Genomic DNA, 21023 nt, shown 5'->3' on the forward strand with positions numbered 1-21023 from the left:
TCCCATGAAATGTAACCACATTCAGCTATGATTATTCTGGTTCTCGGGAGCAGAGGAAATATGTGTGATGTAACGGGATGAGTTTTGGGGGTCACTGAACTAGTCGGGCCTGCCTATAAGGCCTTTCTCTCTACTTTTAACTTCTCCCTCCTGAAGGTGTAGCCTGTTGGACACCTCCTCCAACAAACCTTTCCTGAACCCTTTGATACTTATAGCCACCTCCACTCTATGATCTCTGGCCATCTTGAATTCTTACTTGTCCTGTTAGATATAACTGTGACTGCTGTCTCTTTTAGAGTTACAGCGTGAGCTCAGTGAATCTGAAAACAGCAGGGACAGTTCTGTGGTGGTTGGGGTTGCTGTGGCTGTTGTTAAGAAGGAAGATACAAACAAGTTTGTATATGGGCATGGCTGCTGCTGCTGCTGATGGTTGATGGCCATTGTTGATTTTCAGAGAAAGAAAACTAGGCAGATCTAGGGGAAAGAAATAGATGTCCCTAGTGAAGAAAGTAAAGGTGGGAACAGATAAGGGGAAAGAGACAGTAAGTTGGAATTTTAAAAAATCTTTCAGCGAGGAAGGTGGCCATGGGGAGCTGGCTGAGTGTGAGTTTACTCTATGCGTCCCTGAGCAAGTCTCATTGCATCTCAAAGCCTCAGTTTCCTCATTGCAAAATGTGCACAACATTATATATACTCTTCAGAGTCATTGTAAGGATGTGAGAAACTCCAGAACAAGGAAGAGCATTTAGTTTACTGCTGAAATCCTGGTCTCTGTCACCGGGATTTGAACTTGATGTTATGTTCACATTTTGTTAAACAAAATGAATTATGTAATTTGACACAGAGCAGGCACTTAAAAATTGGAGCTATTATTATGAACCGAAATGAATACTTTTCACAATTTCCACTGATGAACCCAATGGCAGAAGAAAATAAACAGATACTTCCAATGGATTTATTTATTACCTCTTATATGTAGTTGGAATATAACATGCCCATACTTCTTTCAATGCAACGAAGTTTTCCTTCAAATTTGAGGAAAATCTATGCTCCAAGAAAATGCACTGTTCTGCAGCTTCTAAACACTCTTGGCCATGCTGCCTTGTTGAAGAGGCTCAGGTATAAATTTAAAAGAGAAATCTCATTTTCAGAGAGATGATCTATTTATTTTCAACAATGGCCTCCATGCATGCCGGAAAATGTGGGGTTCAGGTAAATTCTGACTCCACTCTAGACATTTATGGTGAACCCAGGTATCAGCCCTTAAATAACTGAGACACACACACACAGGCCACCAGTGGCTGATGTTGGCTAAGCTTAAGATCACAGGATGAAGGAAGAATCTCTGCTCAGCAACATAAAGTGCTTGAAAATAAAGACTTTCTTGACTATATTTCTATGAAATAGCAGGACATCTTTTGTTCTGAAGGCAATTTACGCATTTTTTAGGAGTGCTACCAACATCATGCAAAGATAACTTCAGAGACAAAACCCAAGTCTGATCACTCTCTCCTTTGCTTACAGTTCTCCATGGTTCTCAAATCTCTCCAAAGAAAAATCCAAATTTCTGAGGACACTATGAAATTCTTGAGCTCAGCATGGTTCCCTGACATATACTTCTGTGTCTCAACTGCCCACATCCCTGATAGTAGTTGGCAATGGAGCTAAACAACTCCTAAAACCGACCTTCCAACCGACTTAGTTTCCTAAAACCGACCTTCCAACTCCCATCCTCTCTTCCCTATAGGCATTTTTCCCTCTGTCTAGAATGACATTCTTCTGCTTTACGTGACTAGCCAATTCTTTTCCTCTCTGCCTCTCTGATTCCCAGCTCCAGTTCTATCTTCTCCGCCGTGTCCTTCCAGACCACCTGACCACTGCGACTGAGGCCATGCAAGGCTAAGTGAAAAGTTCACAAAGGTCTATCTTTTGTACCCACATGCCCTTCTGATCCAGCACTTACCCCGGCGCTGGAATTTCTGGTTCACTCTGCCTTTCTGTTTCCCACCACAGACAGTGTCTTTGCATTCTCCGCACCAGCACAGCACCAAGCACCACAAAGGAGCTTGGTTAACGTTTGCATGGAGAACTGAGGACGGTTCCAGCATAGAGGTTCAAAGAAATTCAGAGCACGGAGCAGATGATAGTCCTCTCTCATGTTTCCGGTTGCTAACAGTGGAGAGGAACCTCACTGCTCCCCAGTGACCTGCGAAGCCTCAGCTGAGATTCCAAGCCTCCACACTTCCTTTCCTCATTGTTTTCATTCCCATTAAAAAGGAACACCAAGGATTTGTATCACAGTCTCAAAATAAAGTCCTAGAGAAAAGGATTCTGTTTGGAACAGAAAGAACCACACACTTTCTAATGAATCAAACCCCTAAAGAAGACTAAAATGTAAGGTGGGGTATGTTCCACTCATTCACATTCTCAACAGAGTCTTTTAGTAGTGAACAGAACTCCCCTCTTATAAAGAAACAGTGCGATTTATATCATAATTCCAGTGGTTAATCTTTTGCTTGAAATTTCCAAATCTTTCCTTAGATGCCCTTTAAGACCATAAATACAGTTTTAAAACATTCCACAGTTGACTAAAAGTAGCAAAGATGATGATTGTAAGAGACTTCCTTCCTTTTCCTTGGTACAAAAACGACCCTCATTGTATAATGCAGGTACTAAGGTTCGTGACCTCTTTTAAGCTTTTTGGTACTTCTTTTCTCTGTGGAGTGCAGTTTTTATTTACATCCTAAAGAGTATATCATTAATTACTCACTTCATTATCTCACTTATGTCCTAACACAATAATGAAATCAGCAAATTTAGAGTATTTGAGATTAATAGTCTCAAAACAGCAAAAAAAAAAAAAAAAAAAAAAAAAAACCACCTTCAGTTTACTAAATTCCAGGTTTTTAAATTCTCTTTGGTATAATGGCTTCTATTAGCACACTAGACACCACCAAACTACCCATTAAATCTGCCAGAAAGTCCCACGTTCCTAGGCATGCCAAGAAAATAGGTGGGAAGTAGTTCATAGCAACGTTCTTAAATGCTTGTGTAGGAGAGTGGAGGAGTATCACTAATGCTGATGTCATTGTCATCTCTGAAATTCCAGCCCTGATCACCCTCCCATCTGGGCTACTTTTCTAATCTGGAATTCTCTCTCCCTTCTTTCTCTCACTACCCACACACCTGACCCTCAGGGAATCATTGAGTCACTGCTTGTCCTCTAACCTTGTGGCTTAACTTCCGTTTCTGTTTAAGAGCCTTGACCTGGGGGATGTGAAGAGAATGACAGAGGGAGAGGGCTGCTGCGAAGGCAGGGAAAGAGAGGGAAGGGTCCTGCTCTATCGGGGTCAGACAAGGAGTTGCTGAGAACTGCCCACTTCTGATTTTTTTGAGATAATCATTGCTGTCACAATCGTGATCTGAGCTGTGCATTAGTTAATACTTGATTTACCTCCAGAATCTGCTTATGGACTTTCTACTGCTTATTTGCAACTTCAGAAAGAGTGGAGAGTGAAAGAAATAAAAAGCAAATTCATCAATCTTACATTTATGAAAAGTCTGATTGGGCAAACCTGAGACCTGTTCAAAAGAAAGGGCTTGGATGGGCATGCATTTTACTGAGACTTCTATCTTTATTTGTCACTAACCATTCATTAATTAAATGTAGTGCACGAGTCTTAGCTTTCCAGGTCAGTTTTTAATAAAAGGATATTTTAACTATGGTAAAAAAAAAATTAAATGAAGCATCATTTTTTAAAATTATTTATTTATTTATTTAGTTAGTTAGTTAGTTTGTGAGATAGTCTTGATCTGTCACCCAGGCTGGAGTGCAGTGGCATGATCTCAGCTCACTGTAACCTCCACCTCCCAGGTTCAAGTGATTCTTGTGCCTCAGCCTCTCAAGTCGCTGGGATTACAGGCGTGTGCCACCACACCCGGCTAATTTTTGTATTTTTTAGTAGAGATGGGGTTTCGCTATGTTGGCCAGCCTGGTCTCAAACTCCTGACTTCAAGTGATCTGTCCACCTCGGCCCTCCCAAAGTGCTGGGATTATAGACACGAGCCACCGCGCCCAACCTAAACGAAGCATCTTTAAGTAACGTTGTGGCAAAACCCAGCTGACTATGGGATAGACCTTTGAGTGGACTCTGATTCTAGCTTTCCTGGTTGTTGGGCCATGGGAAAGAGCACTGGCCAAAGGCAGGTGGGTGAATCTGCCATGTGACCTGCCACCAGCTCTCCTCTAGCCACAGCAGATGTTCCAGTGCCCAGGTGACCTAGAAGCTTCATGTGGAGGTGACTGAACTTCAGTAGGCCTGGAAGTGAAGCAGTACTTCTGCCCCCAATGTGAGTAGGAAACAAACTTTTAGTTGGTTACCATGATAAACACTTTAGGGACAGGAACCTCAGCCTTCTTTAACCCCCAATGGCCACATATGCCTGGAAAAGAGTAGGTGTACGGCCAATATTTATGGGAATAGTGAATATTGAATGAGGCATACAAAAAAGAAATGAACACAGAGAGTTAATTCTGAGAAAAATTTCTGATTATGATCTGCTGCTACACATACACACCCACCCACACACACATACTCAACTTCACTCTAAATATCACTCACAAACTCTTTTGTCCTTTATGTCCATTTTTTGTTTTCATGGAAACCATCCAACTTTCAATACCACACTAAGATAGTGAAACAGCTTCTTTTGAAAAGGATTCAATTTTCTCCCTGAAATAACTATTTCAATTGACTGAATAGGTTTGTTTCACTGCTCGTCACTTTTAGAAAAGCAAATGCATTTAAAAAGCAGTTTGGGGTGATCTGGTCTTTAATGGCAGATCCTCTGAGCAGGTACTGACCAGGTGGGGACAATTTTCTGGCTCTGTGCTTTCTTCATAAAGAATCTGTCAGATTAGTTGAGGAAAATGACAAATGAAAAGACACTTTGCCTTAATAACAAAACCCACGGAATCCTTAGAATTTTGTAACTATTTTCTGGCTAACTTTGCTTTCTAGGCTTAAGCTGTGAAGTGACGTTTGGTGTTTCCTTTTTAAACTAATTGTTATTGTTTATTAGGGCAGACACTTAGTGTCTGTCAGGTATAAGTCAATGACTCTCATGCCTTGTATTTATGCTTTTCCTTTGTCATTTAGAAATGTTTTATTTTATTTCTTTTAATTGCTTAAAAGTAATATCATGAATAGCTTGATGCTTCACATAAAGCCATAAGGAAGAACTACAAAGATTTTTTAAATTACTTTAGTATTTTTTGAGAGGTGATAGAAAGGATGTTTATAATTTGGTTGGAATCTCCAAAGCGGCTGTATCTTTTAAAACTAGTATTTAATGGCTAGATATAACCAACTTCTAGTTATAAGAAAAAAGGAAAGGAGGAAATGAGAATGGCAGGAAGGAGGTCAGGAAAAAAGCAGGAGGGCAGGAAGAGAGAAAAGGAGGAAGGAGGGAAAGCAGGAGGAAAGGGAAGGGACTCTATGGTATGTCATCCTTTCAAAGTTCCTAAACAAATCCAGTCCTTCTGATGGCACTTTCATAGTCTAGCAGGAGCACTTCCGGACACTTCTAGCTGGTCATCCTGCTGCTGTATGTGAACCTCCCTTCCACAAAGAGGGAACCTGTTTGTGTGCCCTTCCTGTTCTATATGGGGGCCCTTGTTGTGGGACAGAGCCCAGTTCACAGCTATTTCTCTAATCAGAAACTTCAACACCTTTCTCAAGTTCATCTAAGTACAGTTTCCTGCTTGGCTCAGTTACTCTCCCATGTACAAAATGGTCCTCTATCCCCTGTCCTCCCCGTGTTCGTCCTCGCCTGGGTGATCCCAGTTTCTAGCAGGAGTTCAGCAGAAGTCACTGACTGAAATGTACCACCTGAAACAGCATCTTCCTTTCAACCGCAGCCCACCCTAAGCCATTTTATATACTATTGTAAAAATGATGATCCCAAACTTAACTCTAGATTTATGTGATTTTAAAATTTAGCTTCCTGATCCCCTTTGGGACAAAACAACCTTCTCATTACACTAGATACCCTAAAATCACCCAGGAAGTTCACATTAATTGATGACTAAATATTTGGCTAAAGGTCTATCATGGCTAGTGAATACCAATTTGGGCTTTATTTTATCCTAAATCTGGTTTAGTTAAAAACGTTTTAAGGATAGGCTGGGTGTGATGGCTCACGCCTGTAATCCCAGCACTTTGGAAGGCCAGTGAGACAGGGGTCACTGGAGCCCAGGAGTTCAAGACCAGCCTGGGCAACACAATGAAACTCTGTCTCTACCAAAAAAAAAAAGAAAAAAATTTAGCCCGGATGTGGCTTTAGTTACTCGGGAGGCTGAAGTGGGAGGATTGTTTGAGCCTGGGAGGTAGAAGATGCAGTAAGCTATGATCCCATCACTGTACTCCAGCCAGGGTCACAGAGCAAGACCTTGTCTCAAAAAAAATAATAAAATATATTTTAAGGATTTACTGAGACAGTCATGAAAACAAAACCCCAAGGGTTTTTAAGCATGTCGTTCTTAGCACCACCACCACGAGAGATGAAAAATAAATGATATACTATTGGAATACTGCACCCATTTCTTTTTCTTTTCCTTTTTTTCTTTCTTTCTTTCTTTTTTTTTTTTTTTTTTTTTTGAGACCAAATCTCACTCTGTTACCCAGGCTGGAGTGCAATGGCACAATCTTGGCTCACTGCAACCTCCGCCTCCCGGGTTCAAGCGATTCTCCTGCCTCAGCCTCCTGAGTAGCTGGGATGACAGGCACACACCACCACACCTGGCTAATTTTTGTATTTTAGTAGAGATGGAGTTTCATCATGTTGGCCAGGCTGGTCTCGAACTCCTGACCTTGTGATCCGCCGGCCTCGGCCTCCCAAAGTGCTGGGATTACAGGTGTAAGCCATGGTGCCCAGCCACTACACCCGTTTATTAAAGTACTCAATATAAATTACACAGTCTTAAAAATACCAGCATTCAAAAAAACCCCAAAATATCAGCATTCAAAAACATAAAAACAAAATACCAAGTATTACTACAATGCCTCATTATACTTGTTTCCAAAAAGGTGTTGGGATTTTGTAAACAATTCACAAGGTATGTTCATTTTAATAAGTTACGACATAAACAATTACTAAAGGAAGGTCATGTCAAAAACTATACACACGCTTTTCAGCTTTTTAAGTGTATTTTTCTTTGGGCAGCTTTTATGATCGGCCCACTATGGATTATTAGATGGTAAGTTAAGTAACTTCTGAATGCTTTTTATTTAATTTAAAAAAATCGATTTAATTCTTGGTTGGTCACAGCCCCTACCTATTGTTATTACCGAAAGGTTTATTAACAACGTGGCTAGTTAGTTGTATAACCTTGGGCACAAAACTTTACCCTATCTGATTTTAATTTTCTCACCGTAAAATGAGGGCTCCTTTAGAGTCTGGTAATGCTTTTAATGCTCTACAATCCTGTGATTTCTAAGATGAAACGTTGTGTTGAAGTCAGCGACATTAATGTCTCTTCGGAACAATGTCATAGGACTCCAGAGAAGGTCAACCACACACCAATGTCCTGGCTATGTGATTATAGACAAAAGCCACATCCATGCTAACTGAATCCAAACAAATCCACATGAACATTGTAGGAAAGTTCAGATTGCCCTCACACTTTGTTGCTAGGAAAGCATGGTGGATGAGCTCTAGTCCGAATGGTTTATAAATTTCATACTGTGGTCTCTGACACAGTTAGCTAAACATCTAAGACCACAGCCTCAGCAATGTCTTTGTCCCTGACATCAGCCTCAACGGATTATTCATTTTCAATTTTATTCTTAAAGGTAACGTGGTGATTTCTCCCTGTTTTGTAATCCAATTCTAATAAAAATGAGAAGGCAGGCAGGATTCTGATACTGGGAGATAAATAAAGCTGCATTTTGCAAGGCAGTCAGTTATTGTAAGACAGTTATTAAAATGGCTGGAGAAATGGCTTCAGACTGCAGCCAGCCTCAAATCAGCCGGGCAATCTGGCCCTCGGTGCACATGGCCTTGGATGGCTTTCTCTGAAATCAGGTTACAGGAGTCTGTGAGCTGGAGTCTGTTTTTCGACAGTTCCCACAGCACTTGACCCGGTGTTAGGCACACAGTGGCATGGTAAAACTTGTTGGCAACTCATGAAATAGCTACTACTGAAAAGACAAAAAAAAAAGAAAAAATTTCTAGAGCTTTTTGCATTTTGTAGTTTGGAGATAAACACTGGCTCTAATTGCAGTACTTACTAAACAGGGAATATGCTACTTAGAAGCTAAAACAGTACATCGACAATTTTCCTTCTTTTATTCCTTAATTAGTTGATCACAATCATCCACAGTTGTTATTGGAATTTGTTGAATTTGTGGAATTTGTGAGAATGTTGCAGGTTTTTTAATGCATATTCAGGAGTATTTGCCCTGATATAAGTTGTATGAGGAAAGTTTATAGGACCCATGAAAGCCATTCAATCCTTTTTCTAATTCTCATAGGCATATGCCATTCAAATATTCTGCTTAAAGGTATCTGCATTGTTATTGTTGATATTAGGTGTCAGGTGTGATGCTAAATGCTTTATGTGCAACGGCTCACTTGATCCTCACAAGAGCTTTTAAAAAGGTATTACCATTCCCAGTGGGGCACAGTGGCTCATGCCTGTAATCTCAGCACTTTGGGAGGCTGAGGTGGGCGGATCACCTGAGGTTGGGAGTTCAAGACCAGCCTGACTAAAATGGAGAAACCCCATCTCTACTAAAACTACAAAATTAGCTGGGTGTGGTGGCGCATGCCTGTCATCCCAGCTGCTTGGGAGGCTGAGGCAGGACAATCGCTTGAACCCAGGAGGCGGAGGTTGCAGTGAGCCAAGATTGTACCATTGAACTCCAGCCTGGGGGACAAGAGTGAAACTCTGTCTCAAAAAAAAAATAAAAAGGTTTTACCATTCCCATCTTATGGAGGAAGAAACTAGGATCAGGGAGGTTCAATGAGGTGCCCAAGGTCACAGATGGGATGCTGTAACTCAAACCACGCCTTTTGCTCCAATTCTAGCCCCCATTCATAACTAAATGGGAATGAGGGGATAAGAAAATGGCAAAGCTTTTAAAACATCTTTTTAAAAGAAGGAGGGTATAAATCATAAACAAAAATGCAACTGAGGAAAGGACAAACAATTCCTCACATAATTTCTTCATTTATTTATTCATACTTTAATCAGCCACTAAACACACATGTTCACCACTGCACCATGTAGTATGAGGATAAAAAAGGAGCTCATCCATACAGCGGGGCTTAATGAAAATGAAAATTGTTAATGATTAGAAGGAGAAGGAAAAGTTGAACCATCAAACATCTTGACTCCTTGCAGAAGGTTCTAGGTGGGAACACTATTTCCAGTCAGAATGGTCTTTAAGAGCTTTTTAAGAGGTGAGAAACAGTAACAATGACAACATGACATAATGGTTTGTTGTTGGACAAACACCCAGACAGAGCACAGCTCGAGGCTCTTCACTGTATTATCTCTCACCCTCATGACACTCAGGGAGACATTACCGTTGCCATTTTGGAGATGAGCAACTGGACGCTTAGAACACAACCAGCGACAAAACAGTCCGAAGGCGTGAACGCAACCAGCGACAGTGTCAGGATTCAAATCCAGACACAGAGAAGCCCAGTGCCTCCCACCTTTCCTCAAAGCCATGCTGCTCAGAGCTGCCTTGCTATAGTGTTTTTGTTGGCTGTGACATGGTATTTGCAGCAGGAAAACAAAACAAAACAAAAAAGATCTTAACTTGGAGGACAGGAGAAAGTGTAAAGATCAGTAAAATAAATGAGGAGGTGTATCCAGTCATCCGTACTATGAATTGAATTTAGCTCTCTATCAGCTAAGCGGCACACGGCTCCATGGTGATTATCAAGGCAGTCAGGATTTCAAGTGGCGCTGATAACTAAGTGTAATAGGATTATGCATTTTTTTCTTTTAGAGCTGAAGCAAAAGAAGAAAAGGCCCTTTAAGCTGAGGTGTTCACGTTGTTTTTTTCCTGTCACAAACTAGTCCAGAATGATCCCAGAGACCTCAAGGAGTGTTAGAGCTTATTTCACTTACATAGGGAAAAAGAAAGACAGAGTATTTGCTAGGTAGATGCATACTCTTCTAGCCCTTCTTGCCTCAATCTGGACTTAGATTCAATGGACTAAACTTAGCAGAAAAGTCACACGGAGAAGGCAATGAACACAGCCCATGCCTAATACCACATTTTCATTTGATGATATTTGAACCATAAATATACTTCACTTCAAAAACACCTTTAAAACTGTGTATTAAATGAATTTTGGTAAATAATTTAAGGAGAGATGATTAATATTCATTAGGAAACATTGTGCTATGAAATTCAGTTTACTAAGGGGACTAATGTTTTCATTAAAAAAGTTTTGACTGAATCTTAAAAAAAAAAATCCCTGATTTACATATGTTGTAAATGTAGATTCTTTCATGGTAAGAATATTTTAAAAAGGTTAATCAGCATTTGTTTTTGACTTAAAAGTAAGTTTATACTTAAACATCATATTTTAAGGTATTTAGCACAGAATGAAATTGCTTTAATATAAACTAGATATAATTTGTCATGTTTTTTAATAGAAAACTTTTCAATGCTATAATGCTTTGCTTGTATTTGGCAGAATATAAAACAAATTCAAAATAGTGAAGAATTAAGACGAAAAGAAACATGATTCTCAACCCTCAGATATGGGCTTCTTTGGAGAAAGTGAAAATGGATTTTTAAAAAATCAGAAATGAACAACTCACTGTTTTATTGAAAGGAGATTATATATGCTGTTAGTCATTTTTTAAAATGACCACAGCTACCATAGAGATTTTGATTTACATTTTCCTGGGGCTGCAGCCCCCTCTTGTATAAACATATACACATACCAATATGTTATGTGAACAGCAATCTTCCAGTGACTTCAAGTAAAAACTTGTTTTTGTAAAAGAACTCATATTTTCCCATGCTACTTCACTTCTTGTGCAAGAACTTTTATGAGGTTCTAGTGAACTGTGTTTTATTTATTTTCCTTTGTTTTTTCCCTCTTACTGGAAGAAAACATTATCTGGATGTAATCATGTTCAATGAGAATACATTCTGACTCAGGAGATGATTTAAATCAATGACCAACAATTAAAATGCCTAATCTGCCACTATTTTGGATATGGCAATTTAATTTGACTAGGTCAACACATTCATTTATTTTAATGCAATATATTCCTTCCCCCACAGGAAGGAACGCTATTTCAGTAATCCCCTGTTATTGACATCTTTGCAGATTTAGCCACTCTGTCTGTAACTCAATGGACTAAAGTTGAAGTTTTGTAGCGGGAAAAATACAAAGTGAACATCTCTAGCCTACTTCATCAAAGTCCCCGGGGACCACATTTTTCTCTCAGGAGAGTATCCTGTAATTCACTGAATCATTGCTCGTGTTCTCACTATCAGTAAGCCTGTGTGGTGTTCCAGCCACCTGGAGCTGACGAATATTTTTCTGTGTGAAGGATACCATAGCAACCAGATTTGCCGCATGGACAGAAAGCAGTCATAACGATGCTGCAATTTTAGCCAGGAAGCCGACACGTAGCACCCACGACAGTATTATCGTAAAGCGTGTCTTGAGATCTGAAAATTCATTATTTTCCAGGACTTAGTTCTTTAGACACGAGAACGGAAATTACCCCAAGCCCTAAGAGAAGGAAGGCAGTAGTTAAGATGGAAAAGATCATATGTTTCAAATCTGTCTCTCTTTCTTACAAGCAATGCCAACCTGGACAAGTTAATAAACCCTCTGAGCCTCAGTTTTTTCATCTGTAAAATGGAGACAATCATTCTCCCTCAAAGGGTGGCTGTGAGGATGAAATGAGGTGATCTGAACTGTGGTTGGCAGATGGGACACACATAACAACTAAAAGCTTTCTCCATTTGGTTAAGAAGGGAGGTAATAGACACTTAGAGGACACAAGAACAATGGTCTCCAAATTAGGGTTCAGATGATTAGATGAGAAATGTTATCTGTGTTTAAAATATTGAATTAAAATATTCTAAAATATTTTTGAAGAATTAGGCTGGGCATGATGGCTCACGCCTGTAATCCCAGCACTTTGGGAGGCTGAGGTGGGTGGATCACTTGAGGTCAGGAGTTCAAGACCAGCCTGGCCAACATGGCGAAACCCCAACTCTACTAAGACAACAAAAATTAGCTGGGTGTGGTGACGCATGCCTGTAATCCCAGCTACTCAGGAGGCTGAGGCACAAGAATCCCTGAAACCTGGGAGACAAAGTGAGCTGAGGTTGTGCCACCACTCTCCAGCCCGGGCAATGAAGCGAGACTCCATCTCAAAAATCATAATAAATAAATAAATAAATAAATAAATAAATAAATAAATAAATAAAAACAAAATAAATATTTTTAAAGAAATAAGTTGTCATGACAGTATGGAATGTCAGGATATGATAGGAGGTGCCCTCACTGGAGCTGCCAGCCTGCTGGTGGTTTCTGGGAGGGAGGATGGAGATTATACAGTAGAGAAGATTGACCCCAGCAATCTTACCTCCACGCTTGCTTTCAGTACTGCCCTACATCATGATGTGCAGCAGTCGACATGGACTCGATTGACAGACCATTGACAGACTATGACAGACTATGAGCTACATTGCTTATCTTTAGCCAAACTAATCCCCACAAAATGGAGAGGTAACTTAAAAAGATTCTTGCAGAGGAACCACAAAGAGAAAATATTAATTACCAGCAATGAGTAGCCAGCAAGAAAGAGACGAAGCTGAAATTTCCCTACTCCTATTACTGGCCCTGTTAACAGTCACATCTACAAGGCAACAATGATGAACATAGATTTAGACCAGACAAGAAGCCAACTGAACTAGTGTAAAATTGTCTGGAAGACAATTTGAAATAGAGATTTACATAATTATTAATGAACTTTGGCCTTTATGACTTGAGATATTAATGATAGTAGAACTGCCTATAACTTATAAAATACATAAAGATATATTGGGAGTACTGCTCAAGATTTTGTTACTGATATGAGTGTATATTCAAAAAAGGCTGGGGTCACTGTGCTGGGGAAATGAATACAGAGTAGCCACACTGCCTGCTTCCCAGCCTTTTTCACACATGGCATACATGTTGTGTTTGTACTGCATGCTGGGATAAGCTAGTAGGCTACGGGAAGCCCAAGCCTTTGGTCGCCCCAGGTCCTGCTCAGCCAGCCCAAGATTGAGGAGGTCAATATTTTCAGCACACCTATTACCAATTCAGAGCACACTCATATCCCACGTGAGGTACCCTGTAAGCACACAGGTTGAAAACTCAGTTCTACAGACAGATTTAGGTGGGGTTAATTATTGAAGAATAGAGCTGTTGGTGCTGAGTTATCTCTATAGACAAAGGAAGAGAGTTGTGTGTGTGTGTGTGTGTGTATGTTTTTAATGGACCTTTTAAGAGTCATCCCAATAAAACTTGTTTGTATCACAAGTGGGTTTATTGTCAGAGTTAAATATTTATGCTATCTCATTCTCTCAGACCTGATGAAAGAACAAACTTTATATATTTGTAAATATTCTCTTTCCTCTCCATCAGCGAGCCGATTCGACTTCGGGCCGCCTAGCATTCGACACAGTGCTGCTGCTGACGCAGTAAGTGCTAATGTATGCTTGCCTGACGGATCAGCAAGCCACGATACAGCTGACACCCTGCTCATCAGTCCTTATATTTGTATCTAGTTAGATCCTTTTCCTATTCCTCCCAGGAGCTAATCCAAAACGTTGCCACTGAATTCCAATCCCCAGCCCTAATCCCTGGCTGTTGACTCTTAGCTGACTTCCCCTCTTCCTTGATGAGGTCACCAAGACCATCTTACAAAAGCTGTTTCAGGCCGGGTGCGATGGCTCACGCCTGTAATCCCAGCACTTTGGGAGGTCGAGGTGGGCGGATCATGAGGTCAGGAGATCAAGACCTTCTAATATGGTGAAACCCTGTCTCTACTAAAAATACAAAAAAATTAGCCGGGCATGGTGGCACATGCCTGTAGTCCCAGCTACTTGGCAGGCTGAGGCAGGAGAATCCCTTGAACCCAGGAGGTGTAGGTTGTAGTGAGCTGAGATCACGCCACTGCACTCCAGCCTGGGCGACGGAGTGAGACTCCATCTCAAAACACAAAACAGAAGAAAAGCTGTTTCAACACCAAATATGTCAACCTAAGCCATCCAGGAAAAAAACCTAAGTCGTCTTTGACTTGTTCTTTATTAACCAAGCCCACAGTCACTAAGGGTGCTTCGTTTCTCTTCTTTTCCCTCTTCTGCCCACACCGCCTAACTTACCAGTCAACCTGTGAGCATCCCAGGCTCACCCAGCATCAGAGCCTTGGCTCTACCCATCTTTCTCCTCTGCTTGACACAGGCTTACTCCAGACATTTAGAGACCCTGCCTGAAGCCTCCTTCCTTCACGTCTTCCCTCAAGTTCCTTCTCCAAGAGGCCTTCCTTAATGACCTTGAATATATATTGCAAAATGTACGGAAATTAACCCTTCTCCCGCACCTCCATACCCCCTTTCCCTATTTTATTCCTTCTCTTTATCAGTTATCACTAAAATAAACATAGTTCATTTATTTATGCTATTCACTCTCTGTCTTCCCCACTAGAGCATAAGCTCCAAGAGTCAGGAAACTTTGTTTTCCTGTTTTGCTCATTCCTGTGTCTAGTCTAAAACTGGGCCTAGCACACAGTAGATATCTAATGAATATAGACTTAATAAATGGAGAGTTGGTTTATTGCAATGGACTTATAAATGGTGCTACTGCATCTTCTCTGATGCACTTTCTACCAAAATATTCATCCTAAATTACAAGTTGAAAATCGCCACCTTCCTCATAATTTGTCAGTAACTACATGTGATTTATTAAATAGCATCTAAGACCCTTAAAAACTTCTAGCCCCCGTCTCCCTTTCCAATCGCGTTTCCCAGTGCAGAAGATCTCTCCATCCATCCCTAAGGTATAGTCACGCTGAGGAACCCATTGAACACTTTAAAGTCTTTGTGTTTTCAAACATACGTCCTTTGATCTTGAGCATGTTTCCTACTTTACCTTCTAGTGAAATCTGTTGATGTTTCCAGGCCACGTTTCGTATCACGCATGAAGCTTTTCCATTCTTCGAATTGGATTTAAATATGTGCTCCGTAGTACATGGCCTTAAGCCTCTGATTACAAAAAAAAAAAATCATTCTTCCTTGAATTGTGTTCATATCTGTCCCCAAGACACGACTCTAATATTCTTGAGAAGACGTTATAGGCCTGTCTCCTTTTCATAGTTCCTTACACATAGTAGTTGCTCAATAAATGTTGGTTGACATTAAGTATACAGTGTGACTAGCTGTGCATTTTGGAGGAGGAGAATTGTAGAGAGATAAGCATTTAGGTCCTTTGTAGAAATAATACACCAACACCAAAGTGAATGTCAGCACAACTGAAAAGAAACATAAAGCTCTAGTTTAAGCCAGCATGAAGCAGAAGACTTTATAAGAAACTCTAAAGATAAAGATAACTTCTTCTGCTCTGCTGGAACGCCTGGCACAGAGAGCTCACTTATTTTGGAGCTTGATCCTCAGCTAAAAATAAACAGCTTTTATTGAATCTGAGTTCCCGATATTGTTGTTTAACTATTTTGTGGTTTCATTCAGGTACTTGCAAGGCCAAAAGAACACTAATCAGGATACCTCAGTGTTACATAAGGGTTCTTTTCATGGAGTAATTTACGGTTAGTTTAAGAAATTGTATCTCATCTGCTTGCTGGGTTTCTCCTCCTTAGGCATGTCTCATAATGTATATATGGCCAGTCATCGGCTGGGCCCAGTACCAATGGCCCAGGATGCAGGATAATAAGCACGTGTGGGAAGAACAGCGGTTCTCAGGAGACTGTTTTAAATCACTGTTTTCTTCTGGGGAGTAGAGAACCAATAATTCCAAGAAGCTTTTATGGCGTAATCTTTGCTGAGGCAGTAGAGCATGTTTGAAATCTGGGCCCACGAGCAACAAATTCAGACAGGATCCTCTTGCCCTTTGCTGAGTGCAGAATAAACAGGTCTCTGGAGAGGCCCCGCAGAGGCTGAAGGTAACCGTACACACCCCTTTCTAGCCCTGTGGTCTGCTGAGAGAGCTCATGCCCTTCCCTGCCATCCCCCAGGAGCTCCTGGGGCTGGAGGATAATAAAGCTTTCTTCAGCCAGCAGCTTGCTCTCTCATTCACATGTAGGTCCCCTAACCAGCCTGGCTCAGCTCAAGCTCAGGTAAACGACCTATTCATCCCTGTGCCACCCACCATCTGTATGTGGAAGCCCTTGGCAAGGCGGGAGCCACTGTGCCAGCCCCGTGAAGGCTGCTTCAGTCTTCCAAAGCGTCACCAGCAACGAGACCACTTCAAGGTGCTCTCCTGGTCACTGACACTTAAGTTCCCTGTAGTGAATTTCTCAGGACTCCACTTTCCCCTGCTCCCTCTACCCCTAACCTGCCGCCACTGACATTGCATGTGTGCTTGGCTGTTGCCCTACTGGGGGACTTACCTGTATATGTATTACTGTGTTTCTACTCACTTTGGAAGTTGGCGCTCCTTCACCTTTTAAACAGTGAACTCTCTGAAGCAGAGGACTTGCACCCACTTACTCAGTTGTTGCACATGGAACACAACCAAACAGGACCATTTAGAAACACGCTTAAAGAAGCATTGTGCTTCTCTGCACTTTGGGGATGAGATGGAAATGTTCCTACCCACTAGCGATCCTTAGCTCTGACCCCTGTACTGAGAGCTTCAGGGGGGGCCGCTATTAGTGGGGATGCACTTTAAGTATTATTCCAAGAACTGGAAACAGAAACCCTCCCACACTGAGCCCAGACATGGTGATGGACGGTGTATCTCAGCGGCATGGCCCCATCAAATCCCGTGTTCCATTGACTACACGAACCCATTTTGGTCAGTGATTATTTCTGGTACTCCTGTGGTTTATCCCGATATAACACGCAGAAACTACTATGATAACATGGTTTTACCTCTGCCAGTTATTCCATGTAAAAAGAGATTAAATGAGAGATTACCAAAAAACTTCCGAATTCACATACTTTTCTTCATAGTCTTTGAACAAATAGACTCGAGTTTTCTTTTTAACTTCTTTTTTTTTTTTTTTTTTTTGAGACGGAGTCTCGCTCTGTGGCACAGGCTGGAGTGCAGTGGCGCGATCTCAGCTCACGGCAAACTCCGCCTCCTCCTGGGTTCACGCCATTCTCCTGCCTCAGCCTCCCACGTAGCTGGGACTACAGGCGCCCACAACCACGCTCGGCTAAATTTTTTGTATTTTTAGTAGAGACGGGGTTTCACCGTGTTAGCCAGGATGGTCTCGATCTCCTGACCTCGTGATCTGCCCACCTCGGCCTCCCAAAGTGCTGGGATTACAGGCATGAGCTACCACTCTCAGCCTTTTTTTAACTGTTTTAAACCTCAGCTCAAGAGCAAAGTTAAACCAGTTTGAATCTCCAGCTCTCCATGCAGTCAATTTTTGAATGAAAATGGTTGAAGCAGGCCTTCTAGGCCCCTTCTGATGCTCAGATTATTCTGTCAAAGAATTTTCAAATTCTGACCTCAAAGGTTACCTTATTTTCAACATTTTTCTAAATTTAAAGAGAAGGGAGAGTAGTAAAATTGGAAGCATGGTAAGAAGTTGCTCAACTTGATTGTTCCAAGTATATCCTTGATTCTGTGTAAAGAACCTAAAAACGGAGGCCTTATGGTCAACATAATTAGTACATAATCTGTCAAGCAACCTTTGGATTCTTAAGAATTTTAATTTGATTATAAAGGTAATACTGGTCACTTATTTGCCATTTTTCATATTATTTATAAATAATATCATGCTGAACATCTTTGTTCGGAAAGCTTTGTCTACATTTTTATGAAACCATTTCGTTAGGATAATTTCCTAGGAGAATTATTGGATCAGAGGATCTTGACAAATGCTGCCAAACTGCCTTTCAAAAAGATGGTCAGATTTTCTTTTTAAAACACAGCTAGTCACAAATATGCCAAGGCTCGCTCAGAATAGAGATAGTTGGATGATAGTTTTAATGTTTAGTTACCTAACTATGATTAGTAGGATTCAGATAGGACTAGTAGGTTAATAGTTAATCTGCTGGTGATTAGATGCAGGGTTTTGGGTTGTTGGAACCTCAGGTTCCCAGCTGAAAACAGTCTATATGCTGTTATGCCGTAAGGGACAATTTATTCCAGACACACAAATGGGTACCAGGGTTCTGTCCCAGAAAGTGTGTAATGACAGGACCCCACAAAGAAGTGATATGGAAAGACTGACTTCCTCATTCATTCAACAAACATTACTTGAACACCAACCAGACATGAGAAACTACAGCAAGCACCAGGGAGTCAAAGCAGCATGGCACCTGGCCTGTCTTTGAAGAGCCTAGGGAGGAAGGAACATGTGTAAATAAAGAAAGAAGTAGAACAAGATAAAGCCTTGATTAGAAGTTTGGAACCATGAATGAAGAAGGCTCTAGCTCTGTGGAGGACTGGTGGTGGGGAAGGTTTCAAAGGCAAGTGATATTTAAGGTAGCTTTGGAGGAGGAGGATGTTGGCAAGTGGTAGAGAAAATATTTAGTGGAGCGCAGGGACAGAACCGGGCAGAGTGTGGACGTGTGAAAACACGGGGTGTAATAGTGAAGTCATCTGGTGGGTGAGGCGGGAGGGACATGGGTGGCAAAATTCACTAGCTTCCTCTTTCTGGGAGGGACTCTGGGGGCTCCAAAGAAACACCTTTGAGGAAATCAAAAAAGATTAAGGGAGCCTTTGAATGATGGGCAGAACTTATTAAGAAAGGGAAGAAAGGAATATTCCAGGAACAAAGAAGTTGTCAAAGTTCAATTAGCGACTTTAAATGGCCTGAAAGTTTTCAAAGCATTTTCACGCGCATCATGTCATATGAACCTCCCAAACACCGCCTGCGGTAAGGCACACATTCTGATTCCCACGCTGCAGCAGAAGAGCACAGTTGAATGGCGTGGCTCCCAAGGCTGCCACGCTTCGAGATTCTAGGGGCTACCACGCACCTGTGTGCACAGAACAGGGTGTGTGGTGGCCCTTAGAATCTCTGCACTGGCAGCTGAGACTGCAGGTCTGGCTTCTGATGTCCCTTGCACTACACTAAGCTGAGATCATGTTCATCATGTAAAATGAAAAGGATTTAAAATGAAAACACATTAATCACTCCTATCTTTTAATATCTTACATGCTGCTATGCTATCACTTTTACTGGATTATTTTGAAAGATGAAGTACATGTGTGTGTATATACATATGAAGATTAGCATATATTTATTTTTATGGTATATCTATGTATCTATAAAATGTGAGAAAATACTATGTACCTTAATCTGTACTATTATCCATTTTCTTTACATTAGGAAGTTTAAAAAATACATATATTCAATCATACTAAATCAAAGCAGCATCACACCAATTTTAGCCCGATTTTTAAAACTTCAACCTGTTTGAGGAAATGACCAGTCTTACACAATGCTGAGAATCTTGATGAGAAAATCAAATAACTATTCCACAAAGAGAAAACAATAGATGCAAATACCTTCAAGAGCAGCCTCCAAAAAACGAAAGTACTACTACATAAGATTATAGAATTTTGTTTTTAATTTTGTTTTAACTTTAAAAGGCTAAAGTTTTTAGCTTTTTCAGTGTAACGCAGAAGTTCTGTCTAAGAGAGTGGAGGCAATTTCATTAATGGCATACGTACCAAAAGCTAATAGTACAAGATGCATTATAAATGTCTTACTGACATTTGAAATATCTCTGGGAGACAAAAATGGCTATAATTATTCACTATATTTGTAAGCAGTGAAATGGATTTATCAAAAGGTTAATTATCTTCCTCAAGGTCACAAAATTAGGCAGCATAAGGGTAGTGTCTGAAATCCAAGGCTTCTGACTGTTACCTTGGTCTTTGAAATCAATTAAAAACGTCTCCAGAAGGTCTGACGTGGGTACTGTCAGAGGCTGGCAAAATTCTTTTACACGTTAGAAAAACAGGCCCGGATGCTACCTTGTCACATGTCAGCATGTGTCAGCACATGTGAGTTTAGCTCATGCAGAACATACTGGTTGGCATGGATGATGCCTTCACAGGCAGATATGAATCTACACATCAACAACAGTATGTCCCAGTATTGCACAAAGAGTAGCAGGCACACGTCTCTAAATGACTACATAGGTTGCACGGAGTGTACAAAGAACTCTGTCTACTGATATTTCCTTCCTCTCATTTTTCACATTCAGACTGTAGGAAACAGACTAAGCTAATGAAAAGACAGTACGACAAAACCTTCCACTTTCAGTTTCTGATTTCCCCAATAAGAAAAGACATAAATGTGGCATTTCTTATGAGACGCGTGGAAAGAACCCCGTAGAAACCATATGGTTGTCAGTAACGGCATAATCTCATTCAAAGGTGCTAAGAACACTAATGAGACCAGGATGTCAGGAAAAGCAGAAATAGATCAATATTTCTCTCCCATTTTTAGTTGTCCTCACCATTAGTCTCTGCACCAGCTCTATGTAAATGAAATCAATCAGCAAGGATTTCTGTAAAATGCATAAAACAGTTGTCCTCTAGGCTCTACCGGAAGATAAATGATTCCAGACGTTGGCCTGTGGCCATTTTCCCACACATGCTCCAGAGCTCTGACATCCATATTGGGCCATAACACTGAGTGGTTTCTACTTTGGCGAGTTTACAGCCAGCGCTTCCACTTCTGGTTTGGACTAGACAGCCTGCTAACGCAGATGCAAAATAAATCCCTTTCCGCCTGTGTAAATTGTAAGAGAACTGACTTTTTCCAATAAAGGAGCTCC

The 21023-nt window shown here is 40.9% G+C and overlaps 1 protein-coding gene across 6 annotated transcripts in view; it reads right to left on the reverse strand.

Moving 5' to 3' along the window:
- Positions 1–21023, reverse strand: part of STARD13 (StAR related lipid transfer domain containing 13) — a 556563-nt gene that overhangs the window by 84672 nt on the left and 450868 nt on the right. Inside the window, exon 1 of one of the 6 annotated variants that reach the window (XM_050766577.1) lies at positions 1964–12446. The exons of the other annotated variants lie outside the window; for them this stretch is intronic. Coding sequence (XP_050622534.1) covers positions 1964–2108 — 145 coding nt within the window. The 5' untranslated portion in view covers positions 2109–12446. Of the gene's footprint in view, positions 1–1963; positions 12447–21023 lie in introns of those variants that run through there. 6 annotated transcript variants of the gene reach the window in all.

Source organism: Macaca thibetana, chromosome 17 (genome assembly GCF_024542745.1).
Source record: "Macaca thibetana thibetana isolate TM-01 chromosome 17, ASM2454274v1, whole genome shotgun sequence".
In the NCBI taxonomy this organism is placed as follows: domain Eukaryota; kingdom Metazoa; phylum Chordata; class Mammalia; order Primates; family Cercopithecidae; genus Macaca; species Macaca thibetana.